This window comes from Neovison vison, chromosome 13 (assembly GCF_020171115.1).
Source record: "Neovison vison isolate M4711 chromosome 13, ASM_NN_V1, whole genome shotgun sequence".
NCBI classification, from domain to species: Eukaryota; Metazoa; Chordata; class Mammalia; order Carnivora; family Mustelidae; genus Neogale; species Neogale vison.
In genome coordinates, this window is record NC_058103.1 from 60,979,217 (window position 1) to 60,997,999 (window position 18,783).

An 18,783-nucleotide genomic window follows, 5' to 3' on the forward strand; every position below is an offset into this window, starting at 1 on the left:
CCCAAAGACGGTGCAGGTAGTAAAGTCGCGCAGTTTCTGCAGGAGACTACTATGTCCCGTGCCTGTGCTTTTGTTATGTTAAATTTGAGGCTAAGAGTTAAAGCATTCACATGGAACAGCTTATGATAATGTCTCGCCTGTGGCACCGGGTCCTCAATGGCAAAGGTTGATATGGCCCTGAGGCATTAATAGGTTTTACAGGGGCCAAACCCTGGATCACAGGTGGTCCCATTGAGGTATGTTTAGCAAGCCTTCATCTAGGAACCATGGAGCCGCCTTTTCCACTGTATTCAAAAAGGCCCGAGCAGTTTTTGCTTTTAGTGGAGTTCCATTGGCTTTCAGCAGGTCTTTTAAAGACCCTTCTAACCGCACTTTAGATACTTCAGATCCCATTATGAACACACAGACAACAGACGCGGACGTTAAAGACACTAACTAACACACTGACTTTTTACGCACATATACTTCAGTCGACCTTTATTCCCCGCTTTACCGCGGAATAAAATCCCGGCCCTATGGCCGCCCCGCTTCTTATTGCGGTCTTGTACAAGATTGCCACCACTTTAATCGTGGTCCCTTAAGAAAATCCCGGCTCTATGGCCGCCCGCTTCTTATTGCGGTCTTGTACAAGATTGCCACCACTTTAATCGTGGTCCCTTAAGAAAATCCCGGCTCTATGGCCGCCCGCTTCTTATTGCGGTCTTGTACAAGATTGCCACCACTTTAATCGTGGTCCCTTAAGAAAATCCCGGCTCTATGGCCGCCCGCTTCTTATTGCGGTCTTGTACAAGATTCCCACCACTTTAATCGTTGTCCCTTAAGAAAATCCCAGCTCTATGGCCGCCCGGGTTTCGGCACCATTTGTCGCCCTCAACCCGCAAGGACGACAAGAAGCCCCGTTTCAGATGTATCTTCTCTCTCTTTATTTCCACAAGTCTACACACTTATATACATTTACATGACCAATCAGTGAACAAGGTGACCAATAAGGGGCCAAGCAATGGGGAGAGCCGATGAGAGTCCTGTTACTATGCTGATTAAATTTGAAACAGCCAATGACCATGTCCTCCTTTAGGCAAGCTTCACCAGAAAGTTCGTTGTTTACTTGCAGCATATTTTGCTGGCAGTGAGCCAAGCGCCATCTTGTAATGGCGGGGACTTTCCCGGCCGGAGGCGGTCCCCGACATTATATGTTCACTGTAGGTTTCTCAACATGGGTCTCATTTTAAGTGAATGTCTTACGTTTAGTCCTTAAAATTTTAAGGAACCTACATTGACCAAGATATCCAGTTAATCTGGGTCTTAATTTGTAAAATAGAGAGCTAGTTTTTTTTGGGGGGGGGGGTAATTATTTTAAAATGCAAATTTCTATTTATGTAGAAACTGCTAGTTGGAATAAGTTCATCATCTTATGAATTTAAATGAACGGTCTTGAAGTGCTTTGTTATGCATCAAACTACTATCCTGTAATTTGGCTAAATATATATTAGTTGTCTTTTATTAAATATTTGGTTAGTTGGTAAAACAGTTTCCTGTATGAGTTCTGTTGCCAAGTTTGGCTGGCTCCTGGTGGGAATAATTCATGCATCTCTTGTGTTGCCAGTGTTCTAAGTGATTTTTTATTATTTTTCACATGTTATTTGATGATAATCATGAAACCACACCCTTCCACTGGGCTCTCTTTCGTTGTTGTTGTTGTTGTTTTTAAGATTTTTTCATTTATTTGTTTGACAGATAGAGATCACAGGTAGGCAGAGAGAAGGAAGCAGGTTCCCTGCTGAGCAGAGAGCCCGATGTGGGGCTCGATCCCAGGACCCTGGGACCATGACCTGAGCGGAAGGCAGAGGCTTTAACCCACTGAGCCACCCAGGCGCCCCTCCACTGAGCTCTCTTGAGCATGGGCTTCTGTCATACTGGAATATTCATCATTATAACAAGCATATAGTTGAGAAAAAGAGAGTGAGTTAGAGAGAGGGAGGAGAAAGAGGGAAGTTACAGAGTTAGTTGATACTGGTCTTGACAGTGTTCCCCAGGAAGACAGTAGGCTTGGAAATAAAATCCATAGAATAGATGTTAAATAAATATAGAAAGGTCAGGGGTTTGGGGGGGGGTTTGTTTGGTTTGGTTTGGTTTACAAAAATGTATCAGTCCAGTTGTCTACAATGAGAGGTCTGGGAGGAATCACATGATGTCTTGCTGTTCAATTAGGACTGTGCCCAAATTCTTCTGTAAAGATGGCCATCCCACCTCCCTGTGAGCGATCCCTCTCCATGCACAGTCTATACTCCAGACAATGAGGAATCAAATCAAATTAACACAATCAATTCATCTCTGAAACCTGGCTCTCCCCAGAGCAGTTAATTTAGGGCTGATTTTTCTTTCAAAGTTCCAGAGATAAACTTCAAAGTCAGTTGGGTGGCATGCAAGCAACATTATTCCCTCTTTAACAAAGGAAAAAAGCTTTGTTTTAGAGAAGTAATTTTATTGGACATTCTCTGACCTAGAGACAAAAATAAGGGGAGAGACTTCAAGGAAACCTATTCCCTCTAGTCTGATGCTTTTCTAGTCCAAGCTGATACTTTTTCTTTTTCCCTTTTTCAAGTGATTTTTACCCTACAAATATAAGGAACCATGAAACAGAGGAGTATCCTGAGATGAGATCACATATGTAAAAATGCTCTTGGGCACCTGGGTGGCTCAGTGAGTTAAGCATCTGCCTTTGGCTCAGGTCATGATCCCAGGATCCTGGGCTCCTGGGGTCCCACATTGGGCTCCGTGGGGAGCCTGCTTCTCCCTCTGTCTGCTGCTCTGCCTGCTTGTATCCTGTGTGTCTCTCTCTCTCTGTCAAATAAATAAATAAAATCTAACCCAAAAAATTAAAAATAAATAAAAATAAAAATGCTCTCAAAGTTGAAAGTGATTTATAAGCAAGCAGTATGATCACCACTGTTTTGATCATTTGGGGGCCCTGTCCACCTATAAAATGCTTTTGAAAACTCTGTTCTCATTTGGAATCAATAATAACTGATCCAAATCTTGGTAACATATGAGGTCAATCTTGGTATAAAAATAAAAATGTCCCTTGAAATTTTCCTCAACTCCGATAAGCATAAGCATGTTTTCTTCCTTACTTGCCAAGTTTCTTACCTCCACTCCCCAAATTTCTTTCTAGCATAAGCATTTATGCTTATAAATGCAAAAAAAAAACACCCATTCTCCTAATCTTTCTCTCTTTGACATCGTTGAAAAACATCCTTCCTTATCAGTGCTAAATAAACCATAAAATAGGCACATTTAATCAGTAAAAATAAAATGGAATGGTATATTAGGTGTCTAGAAACTCTGTATTCTCTGACATTCTCCCTCACTGGGACCCCAGCTTACAGTCTCTTGTGCATAATTAGTTTATGTGAAGTGGCTCAGTTCCCAGGGCCAGTAAGAGGATTCTAGTAGATTTGACTGCTTTCGATTTCCCTGTTCTGGAAATCTTTTATGGAGGCTGGAAACCAAGAACTTCAGTCTCACCCTGGGCAATGAGCTGGATGGAGTTGAGCAGGTAAGAATGGCATTCTGTTGGTTCTCTGTGGCCAGGCCGTAATGTTCATTAAGAAAACCTGTTGACCCAGGGAGGTAGGTGGGGAGGGTCAGAAAGAGAAAGAATATAGCTGACTTTGGGGGGGGGGAGGGATCAAGTTTTTTAAAACTCTAATTATTCTGGGAATATTTGAAAACAATATTTGTCAGGACCGTGGTAATTTTAGTATTTGACTGTTAAAGTTGATGTCACCCTCTCTACTCTCCTTACCTTGCGAGTGGGTTATTTTCCAACCTGTGATCCCGCCTTCCCTCCCTGCCCACATATAATTTGATTTCATGCTAATTAACCACTGTAATGGCCAGCCTACATCAGCGCACGTGGGAAAATGTAGGTAGGTGCGTCTGGTCATTTGTTGACGCTAAATACTAAGTTGAGTTAAATACATGCATACATACACAGATATGTATAGTCAAGAAGTGGCAGCCCTATATTATTATATTATAAGCATAATTTTATATTGTGACATGTATCTTACAAAGCAAAATACGGAGAGTCATGCCAGTCAGGCTTTTCTTTAATTGAGACCAGTTTATGCTTGGAGCACTTTAATTATACAGCCATGTCAATTAGCCTGTTTTATTGCTTGTGGTTTAACATTATTAGATTTAGGTTATAATTTCTAATGATCATTTGTCTCTGACTTGTTAACTAGCATATTGTCATTAAAATAAATTTTAGAATTATATTGTCGGCGTTCTTAGCTGTTATCCCATAAGTAATATAAACAACTGGAAGAACGTGTGCCAGGCGGTAGAATCAACTGTCTTATCATGATTCATCTTACAAGGTCAAATTTTGCACAGCGTCTACATGCTAGGAATACCATATGCCTTATAATTGTGTAAGATGCACAAAACTCGATCTATTTCATCACACTAGTCAGGGACACATAGGTAAATGTTTATCATAGCAAAACTTGCGTTTGGCAAAACGATGAACCATTTATAGGATATTTAGGTGTATAGTTAAAGTGTGAATTGTAAAATGTACAGTCACAGAATATCAGACTTTAAATCTCCCAGGCTTGTGAAAGGAGACCGCAATTAGACGTGTCTAGGATCACAGGAAATTACTTAAAGTATAATCAGGCTATCGGGGTTGATCTGATATTTCAGAGAGATAATATTTTTGAGGCTCTGTTCAAAAGCGTGTTCAGAATTACATGGCACAGAAGATTTCCCTTGCTTTTGTGGCTTTGCCAAGATGTGTTACTTTATCTATAGCAATTATCTAGGCTGACTGAACACTCCAGGTTACATATTTCTTCAAATTATAAACTGTTTTAAAATAACATGGAGAAATTTATTGGTCTCCTTTACAATATCATAAACACTAAGCCAAAGCATAGCCCGGCCCACCTACACCTAGTAAAGACAGTCAGACTTTAAAAAGGCAAAAACCTTCATTTTTACCAGGCATAGATCTTTATTTCTTTTATAAAGAGGCTCTCTCAGAGCAATGACTGAGCACATTCAGGAAAGATATCTTTCTTTTCCCTGAATTTTTAGAATACTTTGATAAGCAGCCAAATTCATAAGGGCACAGCTTTTGAACTTTGGTCGGTGGTCACTGCACAGACAGAGCCAAACTCATGACCCTTGTGGATTTGTTAGCATTAGTTTAGGGTGCTAATTGATGCCAGGCCTAAGTCGTGAACCCAGCAAGCAAAAACAATGCTTAAATTGCAGACAAACCTAGTTCCCAGAATCTTTAACACTTGTTTTTGCCTTATTTTTTTTTAAGATTTTATTTATTTGTTAGAGAGAGAAATCACAAGTAGGGGAGGGGCGGCAGGTGGAGGGGGGTAGGTAAGGGCACAGGGAGCAGAACAAGCAGACTCCCCACTGAGCAGGGAGCCACCCCTGGGCTGGAGCCCAGGACCCTGGGATCATAACCTGAGGCAAAGACAGATACTTAACCGACTGAGGCACCCAGGCACCCTTGTATTCTGCCTTATTTTATAATTAACTACAAACATCTCCCCGAGCTCCACCTTTTTTTTCCATTCTAGAGGACAAGGTCTGTGGCTTATTACCTTTTGTGTCCCCAGAACTCTTAACTTTGCCTCTTGTATAGATGAGGATCTCAGGAAATGTTGGGGCAGAAATCTGTCTAGAACCGTAAACCGCACCCTTCCAACATGATTAAAGGACTCTCGTGCTTGGTCACTGCCAAGGCAGTGTTTCGTGGATTACTGTTATATTTAATCTAAAGTAAAACAGAATACCCATAGCCAACATTTTTTTTTTGAGACATGTTCAAAGAAAACCTTTCTCCCCAGCACTTTCTAAAGAAAGCTGATGGGATCATCTCCCAAGTTGCGGCCTCATCTCCTCACCGTCGGACGTGGTCTTTCTGAAAGGATGACAGATGCAGAGGCCCCATCCCCCTTCAGTTCAGTGGTTAACCTTTCATGGAAAGCGGATATTTCTTCTCTTGGGGCAGCCTCAGTGGAAGGTGATTTTTCAGAGTACAGGAAACAAATAGACATGGTGGGAATTTTTCTCAAGATGTGCTCCCTTGGGTCTTTTCCCAAAGATTGTAAGGTTTAGGTGTGGACAACTAAATTTCAAAACCTCATACATGTCTTCACATGTTTGGTGTGACTTTGGCCACGCTCAACCAACCAGTAAGAAAGCAAACATACTCCATAAGAGAAACATCTTATTTCAGTAAGATGGGCTGATTATGGTGAATTAAAATCTTTACTTAATCTTCCTATAGTTATCCTTTTAATGTGTTCTGTAATTGCTATCCTTTAGTCTGTTAATCTCTGATTCATTAGTGGGTTTCTTAAGTGTTTATTAAGGAGCATGTGTAACATTCTGGTAATTACTAATAATCTTGGTTCATACCACATCTGCAAAGATCTTGGCAAGGGATTTCATTAGATTCATCCCGACTTACTGTCAGTGTACAATTTTTATTAGCTGTCTCCCACCTCTACAAAATATGGAATTTGGGGCTTTACAAAACAATGAAATGCTTCCTCTTTCTTATGGCTAACCAACTCATAAAATATAGGTCTGTGTGTCACTGTCCCTTCAAAATCAAAGTGTCCTGTAACATCTCCTCTCCCATTTTACTGCTGAGGAGAAAGGCCAAGAAGGATTACGCTACAAATCTCACTAGTTTTCACTGCTTGTTCGTGGCTACACTTAAATTGTAACTGGTGGCTCCTGGTCTGTGTCTCATTTCCCCCAAATCCCTCACCTCTGACAGAAAGGTGTAATTTTTATGTCACCTACAGCGTGATGGTAGCATACAGTCCCACTCAGGAAATACGTACCACTCGGGACTATCTTTGGTGCCGTAGGTACCCTGCATCTCCATCTGAAACAAAACACACCTTTCTCTCTCGCCTCTGACAGCTGAAATCCCTTTTAAGGGGGGACAGGATCTGAGAGACAGCATCTCAGTTGAAAAACTACATTAAGGATAAAGGGTGTGAATGCTTTTCTGAGAGTGGAGTTGAAGAAGGGAAGGTAGCAGAGAGCACAAGAATATTGTTGAACTTGAAAATGGCCTGGAGATGTTGCTAGAGCTAAACTTCACCCGCTCACTGCTCTGCTCAGGGTCAATGGCAGGACCAAAGGGATGGTTCTGATGGCTCTCACCCCCTTCCTAATCTCCCATCAATTCCCTACCCTAAAGCACCACAAACAATCGTATGGTCGAACTAAAAAGCAGAGTGTGTGCTATGTGAACATAGCTCCAAGACAAATGTCATCATCTACCTCAATCTGACTCTTTGCAACTCAACTGCCACCCTTCATACAAATACACTATAAATTACATATACACACATATATATGCATATACGTGTACCTGTATGTGTGTGACCTGAAGCCTCCTCTCCCCGGGACAGATGCCATCAGCCATCAGTATTTCTTTAAGATGAAAGATAAGGGGCGTCTGGGTGGCTCAGTCATTGAGCATCTTCCTTCCGCTCAGGTCATGATCCCAGAGTTCGGGGATCAAACCCCGCATCAGGCTCCCTGATCAACAGGAAACCCGCTTCTCCCTCTCCCACTCTCCCTACTTATGTTCCGTCTCTCACTGTCTCTCTCTCTGTCAAATAAATACATAAAATCTTTTTTTAAAAGATGATAGATTAAAAAAATTACTTTGCAAACAAAGGCACCACAGAAATTTGAGATTTTGAAATTTTCGAACAACCTTGTCCTACAGCATTTAAGGCAAGTAAAGTCATTTTATTTCTTAAAGACAGATCTTTTTTATGACCGTGTCTTAGGAAGCACCCAGACCAGCTGAATGCCTAACCTGGCGTTCCTAGCTGTGCAGAAAATCAGCAGCAGACTAGTCTGAAAGTGGGTATCCCTGGCTAAGCACACAATGAAGCCAGTGGGAAACGCTGCAGTAATGGTTCTCAACCCATTCCGAGAAAAATAAATAGTTTAGTGAGTGAGAACATTCTTCGGCTTTTAAAAATACGCTTGTACATTTGTTTGTGAACATTGAGCAGCCCTTCTTTGCCCTGGTGGGTTACCACAGTAACTCACTTCATGTTTATGGCATGGTGGATGATAGGGCTGTTCCCACCGCTCAGAGGAGTGTGTCCGACTGTGCTCCCTGGAACCCCAGCAGACAGGCTTGCTGCCTCCCAGGCAATGAGGCGTATGGAGGGTTTGAGCCACATGTCTTTGTGGTTCATCCTGATTGCATGTCAGGCACTGAATGCTTCTCGAGTGTTACTCCCCTGTCCTGTTTGCCAGTTTGGCAGCATGTTTTCATTCTAATAAGAGAAGTTTCTCAGATGGAGATTCCAGATGTGTCTAAGCTGCTTTTATTAGGACAATGGAAAGGTCCAACCTTTTCTTCTAAATACAATCAAGAGTAGTGTGGCTTTGCCTGGGTAATTTTACAAAGAGTTATATTACGTAACTGGAAGATTGTCTCCCCGGGCATAGAAAGAATTTGTTAGCCCAGAATGCAGCTTGGAATAATGCTGACGTAAAGCTTCAATCCAAGAGAGAAACCTTTTAAGTTGCTGAAATGAGTGGAGAGGAAGAAGGAAATTGCTGTTTTACATGATTGACCAAAATGCACTGTAATTATATCAACTTGAAACAGATTCCTTAGAAGAACTGATAACTCTATGATCCGAACAAGTCATGTGTAGTAGAATTAAATACTGCATGTGCTTTCTCTGCAACGTGTAGACACGCCGTATTAGCGATGTGCTGTAGAAGAGACAGACGTGCTTGCTTTAGCCTGCTTAATGAGACCTCCAGTGAAGAATGGTGGGTGGCTTTACTGAGGAATTAGTATTTACCCTGCCTGCCCGTCCTTTTGCACTGCTTTACAGCATAGCTTGTGGACTCTCCTCATGGAATGTTATTTTGATGTTGCCACTCCTGTTTGTAATTAACACAGCATCACTCATCAGTCAGTTTCTAAGTGGAACACTCCTTAAGGATTCCACTCACTGTTCTTGTTGCCTGTTCTAGGGGGTGTGGGTAAAATGTAATCACAGATCTTTAGCCCAAAGTTAGCCTTCACATTTTCCTTCTTCCCGTCAGTGTCTTTTCACAGTACAATTTTGTGTCAGCTACAGTCCACCATAGATAGGAGATCATCTCCAAGAAGAGTAATATGGTATTTACTGAGTGCCAGGAAAACTCCTTGGCTGACACTGGATACTCTGAAACACTGTCATTACTTGCATATGGAAATCATCTGTTTGCATAGTTCCTTCACCTAAACTAGAAACTTCTAAAGGGCAGGATTATGTCTTACTTCTTTGTAATACCCCAAATAGTGGAATTCTTGATACATACTCTAAGTGTTCAAGAACTCTTAGTAGCTGAATGAATGGCGGATTAGAAATAGCATCCGTCAGATTCTACAAAAAGAAAGAAATTGAAAATAGCAAATAAAGTGCCTAGACTTCCAATACAAGGTTAGGTGATATAGTTAATTAAGTTAATTATGAAATAATAATTTCATATAATAATAATTTCAAATAATAATATAATTATGAAATAATAATATTTAGTCTGTATTCGTCTTGGTGTAAGCTGACGGAAGACCTGCCTCAGTGTTACCCAGGCACACAGACATCATAGACAAAGTCGACATCTTGAGCTTCAGCAGTGGAAGAGGGGTAAGATCATTTTTCTGAGCATTGGGATGTACTTGCTTTGGTCCCTCTGCTGACCTTCCTACGACCAGAGTCCCATCACTGGGAGATGGCCATGAAGATTTCACTGAAGTACTCCACTGAGGAGCAGGAAGAAGTCACATGGTCTCTACTGGGATTTTCAACTTTATCTCATTAATTTCCTCCCCCCACCCACTCAGGTCTCCACGCACCCTGAGCAACTGAATGCCACAGCAGGTTTTCTTCACACCTGAAGGAAAAATGGGGGGCTGCCATGGTGGGGGATCTCTTTCTTCACTTCTCTTCAAAGGACAACTTTTCCTCCCTGGACTTTGTTTCTCTCATTTCCCCACCTGGAATGCATACTCTTTTTGCCTCTGAATCCTACAGGACCAGCTCAAATCCCTTCTCCTTCCTGAAGTCTTTCCTGACCCTCTGCAGAGAGCAGTAATTGCTCCCTCTGATGAACACCTGGGCAATTCGGTGCCGGTGCTACTTGACATTGTGGATCTTTTTCTTTATATTGTAAATTATTGTTCTCATTGACTTATTTATTGCAACTCTTGATAGTGAAGATAATGCTCTGAGCTTTTTTTTAAAACCTATAGACCTCATTTCATATGACATTTATTTTAAAAAAATACTTGGTAATTTGGGGAAAAAGTATCTAGAAAGGAATTTGGTGGAGGTAAGTGAACTTAATGAAAATTTTACAGATATTATGAGAAAAATCTACGACCATGTAATACTTTGATAATATATAAAACTATTTTAAATTATTTTCATAAAAGAATGGTTAGAGAATAATGTTGGACTTCCAACTAAGAACGTACAAAAATGTTTCTTCCTTAGCAGTGAATATAGCTTACAAATATGGAAATGCAGAGTTGGAGATTCTTTTTCGCACGAGAATCAGCATCATATTTTGGAAAATCACTCCCTATGCTGTTTGTTATTTGTAGTATTAACAAATTTTATGCCAAGTTATTTGTTGTGTAGGTGTACATGTCGTTTTCTCATTGTACTCTTTTGGGTTTAGTGTTAATTCATTTATAGTCAAAGTACCAAGTTATCTCATCTATATGCAGTAGTCCAGAAGTACCAAACATGGTCCATCTACCTGACCATCAAATCATGTTCTTGGTTCTAGACAGAACTGCTTACTCAGCCTTCTGGGCCAGTGGTTATGCCAACACCAAATGTACCTCTAGATCCAGAACAGTTTAAATGAGTGAGCTTTATTGGTCCATGATCTTCTGATGAGTTCAGTACAATTCAAATCTTAGAGATACAGTTCTTATCTAAAAACTAACCTTCAGAAAATGATCATGCTAGTGGAGTTTTAAATTTGATGAACAAAACCATTGTGAAGATGAGCATTTATGACATTTTAAATTTTGGCAATAGTAGAATATTGCTTGATGGGTTGAAGAGGATCAAGAAGGTATCGTGTTGAATGTATCATAAAACACACACACACGCATATATTTAAAGAGAAAAGGAATTACCCAACAAGCTCACCCCTTTCTTTACATTCCTGTTGCCTCCCCTGATGTTCAGGCATTATCTTCACCAGGATTATTATATAGCCTTCATGGATGTTCCGCCCTCCAGACTCCCATTCCAATCTACCCAATAAGGCAGTAAATATTTTTGTAGGTATTTGTGTGCATTCTGCTGGAAGAACTGTGCTGGGATCCTCAACTTCCTCTTCTCAGAATGGCTACCCTCCTGCACGGTTATGTTCGGCAACTCCCTACAAAATCAAATATAATCCAGCCTCACTTTCCAGTTTTATAATATACTCGTTTTATATGCCCAACTGCCTTCAATCAAAGCAAAATATTCACTCTTTTCTGTGATATATGTGTCAGTTTTCAGCATAATTCCCTGGGGCCTAGAACCCATAAAACACATCATTCTTAGAGGTAGAAGTGTTTGTATTATAAATCCAACAATCTGAGAAAAGCATCTTAAAGTAGACGATAGAAGAGGTGTTTTTGGAAATGTTCTTTTAAAATTTTTTGGTAAAACTGTGGAAGGAAGAACAGAGGGCCTTAGCTCAGAATTGGGACAAGGGAGTTAAACACAAGTAGACTAAAGAGACTACAAGTAGTCTCAACACAGACACAAGAGACACAAGGAGACTAAAGAAACCCCAAAATGGAGAACACCTGGGGTGTAGAGGAATGAGAGTCCTTGTCATAAATCTCATTAGAAACAAACCCTGGAGTAAAAATACACGATGAGCAAGTTAAGACCCTCACGTTGGAAAACTCCCAAATGTTAAAGGCCAAAGTCCTTAGATGCATGCTCCTAACCAAAAAGAAGAAGAAAAAAAAGAACTTTGCTTTCTAAAATGTGGTACATTTTTACTGAGCACCAAACTATATGCTTCTGTGAAAATTCAGGAAGCCTGAACGTAATGACCAGCTCTGCTCCATCATGAAGGAGAAGTAGGGATTGTAAACTGTACCACAACACAGCTGCAACTCTTGCTCTAAGCACAGGTTCCTGTCTGCCAGGATGAATTCCAAATTCACAATCATGATCAAAGTTAGGCCATATTAGCTGCTCTGTATTTTTAACCTTTGTATTAAATTACCATCAAGGGGGCACTAATTAAGATAAGAAATAGAGCTACTTATTTGTTTCATATGCACCTTCAGATTTCTGAATTATACAGTAAAACAATCTATGACATCTGTGTATGCTTTTCATAAAAAGAAAAACGCACACATGCCTCAGGGTGCATCTGCCTGGCTAAGAAACAGATGAAAAAACTCTTTCTATAGTTTCTATTAAAGTACAGAAGAATATAATTTTAAAGTCTACAAAAATAAAGTTAAGATTATATAAGGCAAATAAATCAATAGACTCTATAGCAAAACCCAGAATATTTTAGGTTAACCTGAAAAGGCTAAGTGTCCTAAGACTGAAAAATGGGGAAAGACATTTGGCAAAATCCTTAACTTGGATCTTTTTGTTGTTGATTTTTTTCTTTTTCCCTAGGTTCCAGATTCAGAGATGTGCAACTGATCCAAACAGTTATAAAAGCTTGGGAGACAGCTTTCGAACGATTTTCCGAATAGAAGGGTATGTGTGGTTCTTTGTGTATGAACTCTATGTTCATTTAGGCATTTGACATGTTATTACATAGCACGTTTTTCTCATTTTGAATGGCTTGTTTTCCTACTGTTATTAGAGAAAAGTATTTAAAAGGGTGCCTTTCCACTTTTTGGTGTGTTTTTCCTGATAATGCATTGAAAATTTAGTATGTATATGTAAGAACTACCACAAATGATATTAATAATCAGTTTTCTGATTAGAAGATGATTTCTATTTTGTGCCATTGAGATTTTTTTAAAGTTCTCATAACAGCAGCTATCTAAAGGTAATAGTTCTTTATTTTGATTCTTGACTATAGTGTCCAAATGTGTTCCTTATTTGCATTGTGACTTATGAATATTCAGTCAAAACAGAACTATGTCAAAAATTGATGTGTCAGACTTGTTATCCTATCTACTAGATGATCAGATAAACAGAATTTTTTTAATATAAACTAAAAGTGTTTTTGATATATAGTTTTGGTTAAAGACTCTTTCTGGCACAATTTTCCAAAGGATATTAGATTTGCTTTTTGAAGTTGCTTTCATAAGAGAATTGGTTGGAAATATTAAGTATGTAAGAAATGGTAGCAGTAATAATTATAACTAGTATATACTTAGCCTCTACTGTGTGCTAGAAATTCTCCTTATGACTCTGTGGGGTAGGTTCTATTAGAATCCACTCCAGTTGGACAAATGAAGAAACCAAATGAAGACTCAGAGGAATTAGTCATTTTCACATATCTGATATATAATGGAACTGGGACTCAAATCCAGGTCTGTTTGACCTCAAAGCCCATCCTCCTCGCCTCTGTAGTTCACTACCTCTCTTGGCAGATTATACTATGAATGTTATTCTACCAGTTGTTTATTTCAGCTAAACATATGTCATGGATTTGTTTCCATGACAGTACATATATTTTTAATAATACCATAGTAATTTTTGTATCTACATGCTGCAGTCTATTAAACTAATCCTTTTGGCAGACCACTAAGTTGTTTGCAGGTTTTCACTATTACAAATGATGGTGCAGTAAATATCCTTATACTATTTTTTCATATTTATGTGCATATAGATTTTTTCCTATAAAATAACTTGCTAGCTATGGACATACAGGATCAAATGATATGCACATCTTATATTATAAATGTTAACCAACTGTCTTCTAGAAAGTATTGGTTTTTGAGAGTTCTCATTTCTCCACACCCTCACAAACACTGGACATTATCAATCATTATTTGGTATAGATGTCACCCATATGTGTCTCCTATTAATAATCTAACAGGTGAAAAATAAAATTGTCTACAAGCATTCTTTTGATTATAACTGGGATTGAACATACTTTTGTAACCATGAGGTATCATTTCTTTCATGAATTTTTTTTTGTGCTCTTTGCCCGTTTTTCTTGGGTTAGATTTTTTAGATTTATAGGAGCTCAGTATATATTGTAGGTACTAATTCTTTAACTGTGACATAGATTTACAAATATTTTTCCCACCGTGTCATTTATCTTAGAGCTGTAGTACCTTACACCTTTCAGAACCTCGTCATTTTTGAAGGTTGTGGTTTGGTGATCGTATCTGTCTTTTCTTTGTGATATGTGACCTTGTTGTACATTAAAAAGAAGGATATCTTCTAACCCCAAGATTATAAACATTTTCTTCCGGTATGTTTTACATTTAAATCTTTAACCCATCTGAGAATTTTAATAATGCACCGTGTGGCATATAGGAGTTAAATTTTATTTTCAAATGGTCAATCAGTTGTCCAAATACCACTTGTCAAAAAAATCTCTTTTACTCCCTTATTGGCAATGCTAGCTTTTTGTATGTTAAACTTCCACAAATAGATCATTGAAATTTTCTATTCTGTTTCTCCATTTCTTATTCTGTTTCATTGGTTTATCTATCTCTATGCCATATCGTACTGTTTTAAAACATTCACTTTTGGAGTATTTGGGTAATATATAAAAATATGCCCTGCAGTTGAAAGCCTAAACTTCTGGGGCACCTGGTTGGCTCAGTGGGTTAAAGCCTCTGCCTTCGGCTCGGGTCATGGTCCCAGGGTCCTGGGATTGAGTCCTGATAGGGCTCTCTGCTCAGCGGGGAGCCTGCTTCCCCCTCTCTCTCTGCCTGCTTCTCTGCCTGATTGTGATCTCTGTCAAATAAATAAATAAAATCTTTAAAAAAAAAAAAAAAGCCAAACCTCTTTTCTTTCTTTCTTTCCTTTTTTAAAAAGACTTTATTTATTTATTTGAGAAACAGAGAGAGAGAGAGCATGAGCAGGGGGAGGGGCAAAGGCAGAGGGAGAAGCAGGCTGCCCGCTAGCAGGGAGCCCGATGTGGGACTCAATCCCAGGATCCTGAGATCATGACCTGGGCAGAAGGCAGACGCTTAACTGACTGAGGCACTCAGGCACCCAGAAAGTCTAAACTTCTTATTGTGGTACAGCACCGGTCCTGCTATGGCCCTCCCTTCTTCTCCAGGCTCATTTGCCGTACACAGATCTATTCTAAGACCAACAGATCTGCTCACATTCTCATACCTTTCATATTGGTCATTATCTTAGGAACAACCCCTTAATCATAACAGGAACAACCCCTTCATCCACACAGGAAACCATCTCTCCTCTTTCAAGGATGTCCTCACATTTCTCTCTCTCTCTGTCTCTCTGACCATCTTTTCTCTACCACACGCTTTTTAAGCATTCTTACATGCTATGCAAAATATGGTGTGCATCTATCTCTCAATCTACTGTGGCTATTTTCTGTCTGTCTCCTCTCTCCCACCCCAAGAACATATTCTCCTAAGGGCCGTTTTTCATTTAGCTCTGTCTCTCCCGTGACTGTGTTTAGCACTGCGTAGAAATAGTAAGTGCACATTAAATGAATGCATGTCATCACGTCAAAATCATAATGAGGCAAAACAAAACAGAGATGATAATTCTTGTATTGACCACCCCCTCTGAAGTTATGATAATAATCATGATAATCACGATTAAATATTTTCAGGTGGGCTAATGACAAAGAATCAGCAAATTCTTGCTATAACTCCGATGATACGGTACCTAAATGCCATCCATTAAGGTTATACCTGCATCTATGACAACTTGGATCAAAATCGTGCTCATTTTACCCAAAATATATATAAAGTTAAAGAAATCATAGTGTAGGGGCGCCTGGGTGGCTCAGTGGGTTAAGCCGCTGCCTTCGGCTCAGGTCATGATCTTGGGGTCCTGGGGTCAAGCCCTGCATCGGGCTCTCTGCTCAGTGGGGAGCCTGCTTCCCCCCCCCCCTCTCTCTCTCTCTCTGCCTGCCTCTCTGCCTACTTGTGATCTCTACCTGTCAAATAAATAAATAAATAAAATCTTTGGGAAAAAAAAAAAGAGAAATCATAGTGCATTATATAGTCAATCGCTGTGTCCCTTTCCAGTAAAATGGTAGTAGCAGCTTTGCCAAGTTCTGTATGCTGTAACAGATACCTCTGAATTGGATGTGGGAGTTCCTTAGCCAGGCTCTTTATTTCATGTGTGTTAGGAAGAATTTGATGTTTCTGCTTTGATATCAAGTAATACAACAAACATACAGCATGGGTGGTCCTTGCTTAGTAAAACTGGCCTTTTCCTAGACTGTATGTATAATTGCTTCTAGAGAAAATTGACTTTCTTTCTGTAATGACTTTTGATCTGGACATGTTATTAGCCCAAAGCTGGAGAGCTCTAGTCTCAGAGATGGAAGTACTTGTAAAAATACAAAAGAAAAATCTTATATTATTTTTGATACAGAGCAAGAACATTTCATATGTTAAAAAAAATGTTAAAAATTCCATAGTGTTAAGAAGAAAAAGAAAAGGAAGCCTTTTAGCACATGCTGTGTTGAATTTTTTTTCCTAGTGAAAGTAGTTCATTTTGATTTTCTTATTTAGCTTTTAGAGTACCCTCTGCTTTCAAAGATATTTTTCTCACTAAGGTGCATCCAGGCCAGTCTGGTCTGCGGCTGCAGGAATACAGTGCATGTCAGTTTGACTCAGCATAATTAAGACAATTCATCTCTCCTGGTTTTTCCTATATCCCCCAAGCTAAAGGTTTTGAAAGCTATTTCTTTTCTGTTGTTTTAAGAACATTAAAGTCTGATCATACTCTTAACATCCGCACAGTCTCCCATTTCCCTCCCTGCTGTAAGAAAGTGAAGGGTACTCCTCACCATTCTGAGAAATGCATTCCCCACTTCTCTGCCCAGAATTCATGAGACAGTGACTCAAATACATGGGTCCAAGTTTCTTAACCACTTTTAAGGTTCTTTTAAGAAGCAAAAGCATAAAAAAATTTTTTTTTCGAAGAAAAAAGAAGAAAAAGCATTGATATATTTTACTTAATGAAAGACAACTTTACCCCCAATCCCCCCAAAATAAGGCCTCCCAAATGCTTAGCAAGGATTTCTATTATATGGAATCTTCATACTTAGTTAACTTTTACCAAAGAGGCCATCGTTATTTTGTCTAATGGAGAAGAGAGAACTCAGAGGCAAAGTATTTGTCACTGTTAAGAGTCCTCCATTGTCACCATGATTTTTTCATCTTATTCTGATTTGGCAAAAATAAACCCATAGGTCCATCTACTGAAACAGTGAGCCCAGAAGACATATTTAGCCTAGCTGATTAGGCGCCTTTAAAACCAATTAGTTTCATTTTGTAAACTCTCCTGTCAAGTAGCAGCTGCTATCTCCACTTACCCTGCGTTTCTGCATCGCATCTTCCTGCTTCAGAGTATCTCCTGAAAGTTTTTCTAGTCTCTTTTGTACCTGTTGCTCTAAAGAGAGTGATGGAGATGGGCACAGATGGGTGAGGGGGTTGTAAATGATGCTAATGTATAACCACGGCTGCCTGTCCCCTCACTCTCCCGACACTGAAAGCACCTAGTGACCATTCTTGCTGAAACAAAGAGGAAAAAGAATAAAACAGAACTTAAGATATTCTAGTGACATAGGTAAAGAAAGATGTAAAACTATTTTTTTTTTAGTGTAATAAGCATGATGCTGGGGAACTTTTCATACATTATTTCCAACATAACACTATTCTCAGTACAACATATTATATGTCTATTTTGTATGAGGAAATGGAAGATCAGAGAAGTTAAATCACTTGCCCAAAGTCACACGGGTACTAGTGGCATATCATGGTTTTCCTATTATATTATATCACCTTTTACTAAACACCAAATTTTGTTATATATTAAATGAAAAGAAGACAACGTGAGTGTAGTGACTGCAAGCCCCTAATTTTTAACTATTCTAAAACTTGCGGTATTCCTACCCTCAAATCACATAGCAATTTAAAGCAGCTTTCATCTCTTCCTGCAAATAAAATATGAAAGTCCTGGGAGACCATGTATGTTCAGTTAACCCAAATCTTGTCAACTCCAAGACAGCACCCCAAACCTCAAAGAAGTCAAGCCCCTTAATCTGGTGATTGTCCCATCCTTTACAGAGGGCTCCATATCGCTGATAAGTTCATGATTTTCCATCAGTCTGCTCTCGTTTTGCATGTTTCTCAGTTTTCTTAGGAGAAAAATTCATGGGCATTGGTTTGCCCAAGGCAAATAACTCGGAAACAACTAGGTCGGATGAGACTTAGTCTCAAATGAGAAACATGTTGATTGCTGGTGCCTTCAGAAATATGGTATTCTTCAGAAAGTATTACTGTAGAAAATATGTGGTTGCATTTGGGGGGTATTTGAACTGTGTTTTTTGTTTCACGATTTGTTTTCTGTAACCACTGATGCTGCCCCAAGTATCATCTTACAATCAGACCACTTGGTGATTATAATATTTTCTAGTTAAATGACATTTAAGGCCTCGTTTTATGAGCTCCAGCATAATTGGCTAATTTGGTAAACTCCAGATGTGTGAGATAATGTGCCACTCGTTTAAGTGCCTTTCAGACGGCATAAATGGCAC

The 18,783-nt window shown here is 39.4% G+C and overlaps 1 protein-coding gene across 3 annotated transcripts in view; it reads left to right on the top strand.

Moving 5' to 3' along the window:
* SLC25A21 (solute carrier family 25 member 21) overlaps positions 1-18,783 on the top strand; it is a 507,009-nt gene that overhangs the window by 360,596 nt on the left and 127,630 nt on the right. For all 3 annotated transcript variants that reach the window (XR_006381746.1, XM_044231633.1, XM_044231634.1), the window contains one exon: positions 12,735-12,818. Coding sequence is in view for 2 of the 3 variants with exons in the window: in XM_044231633.1 (XP_044087568.1) it covers positions 12,735-12,818 (84 nt within the window). In the remaining variant the exon portion in view is untranslated. The remainder of the gene's footprint in view (positions 1-12,734; positions 12,819-18,783) is intronic.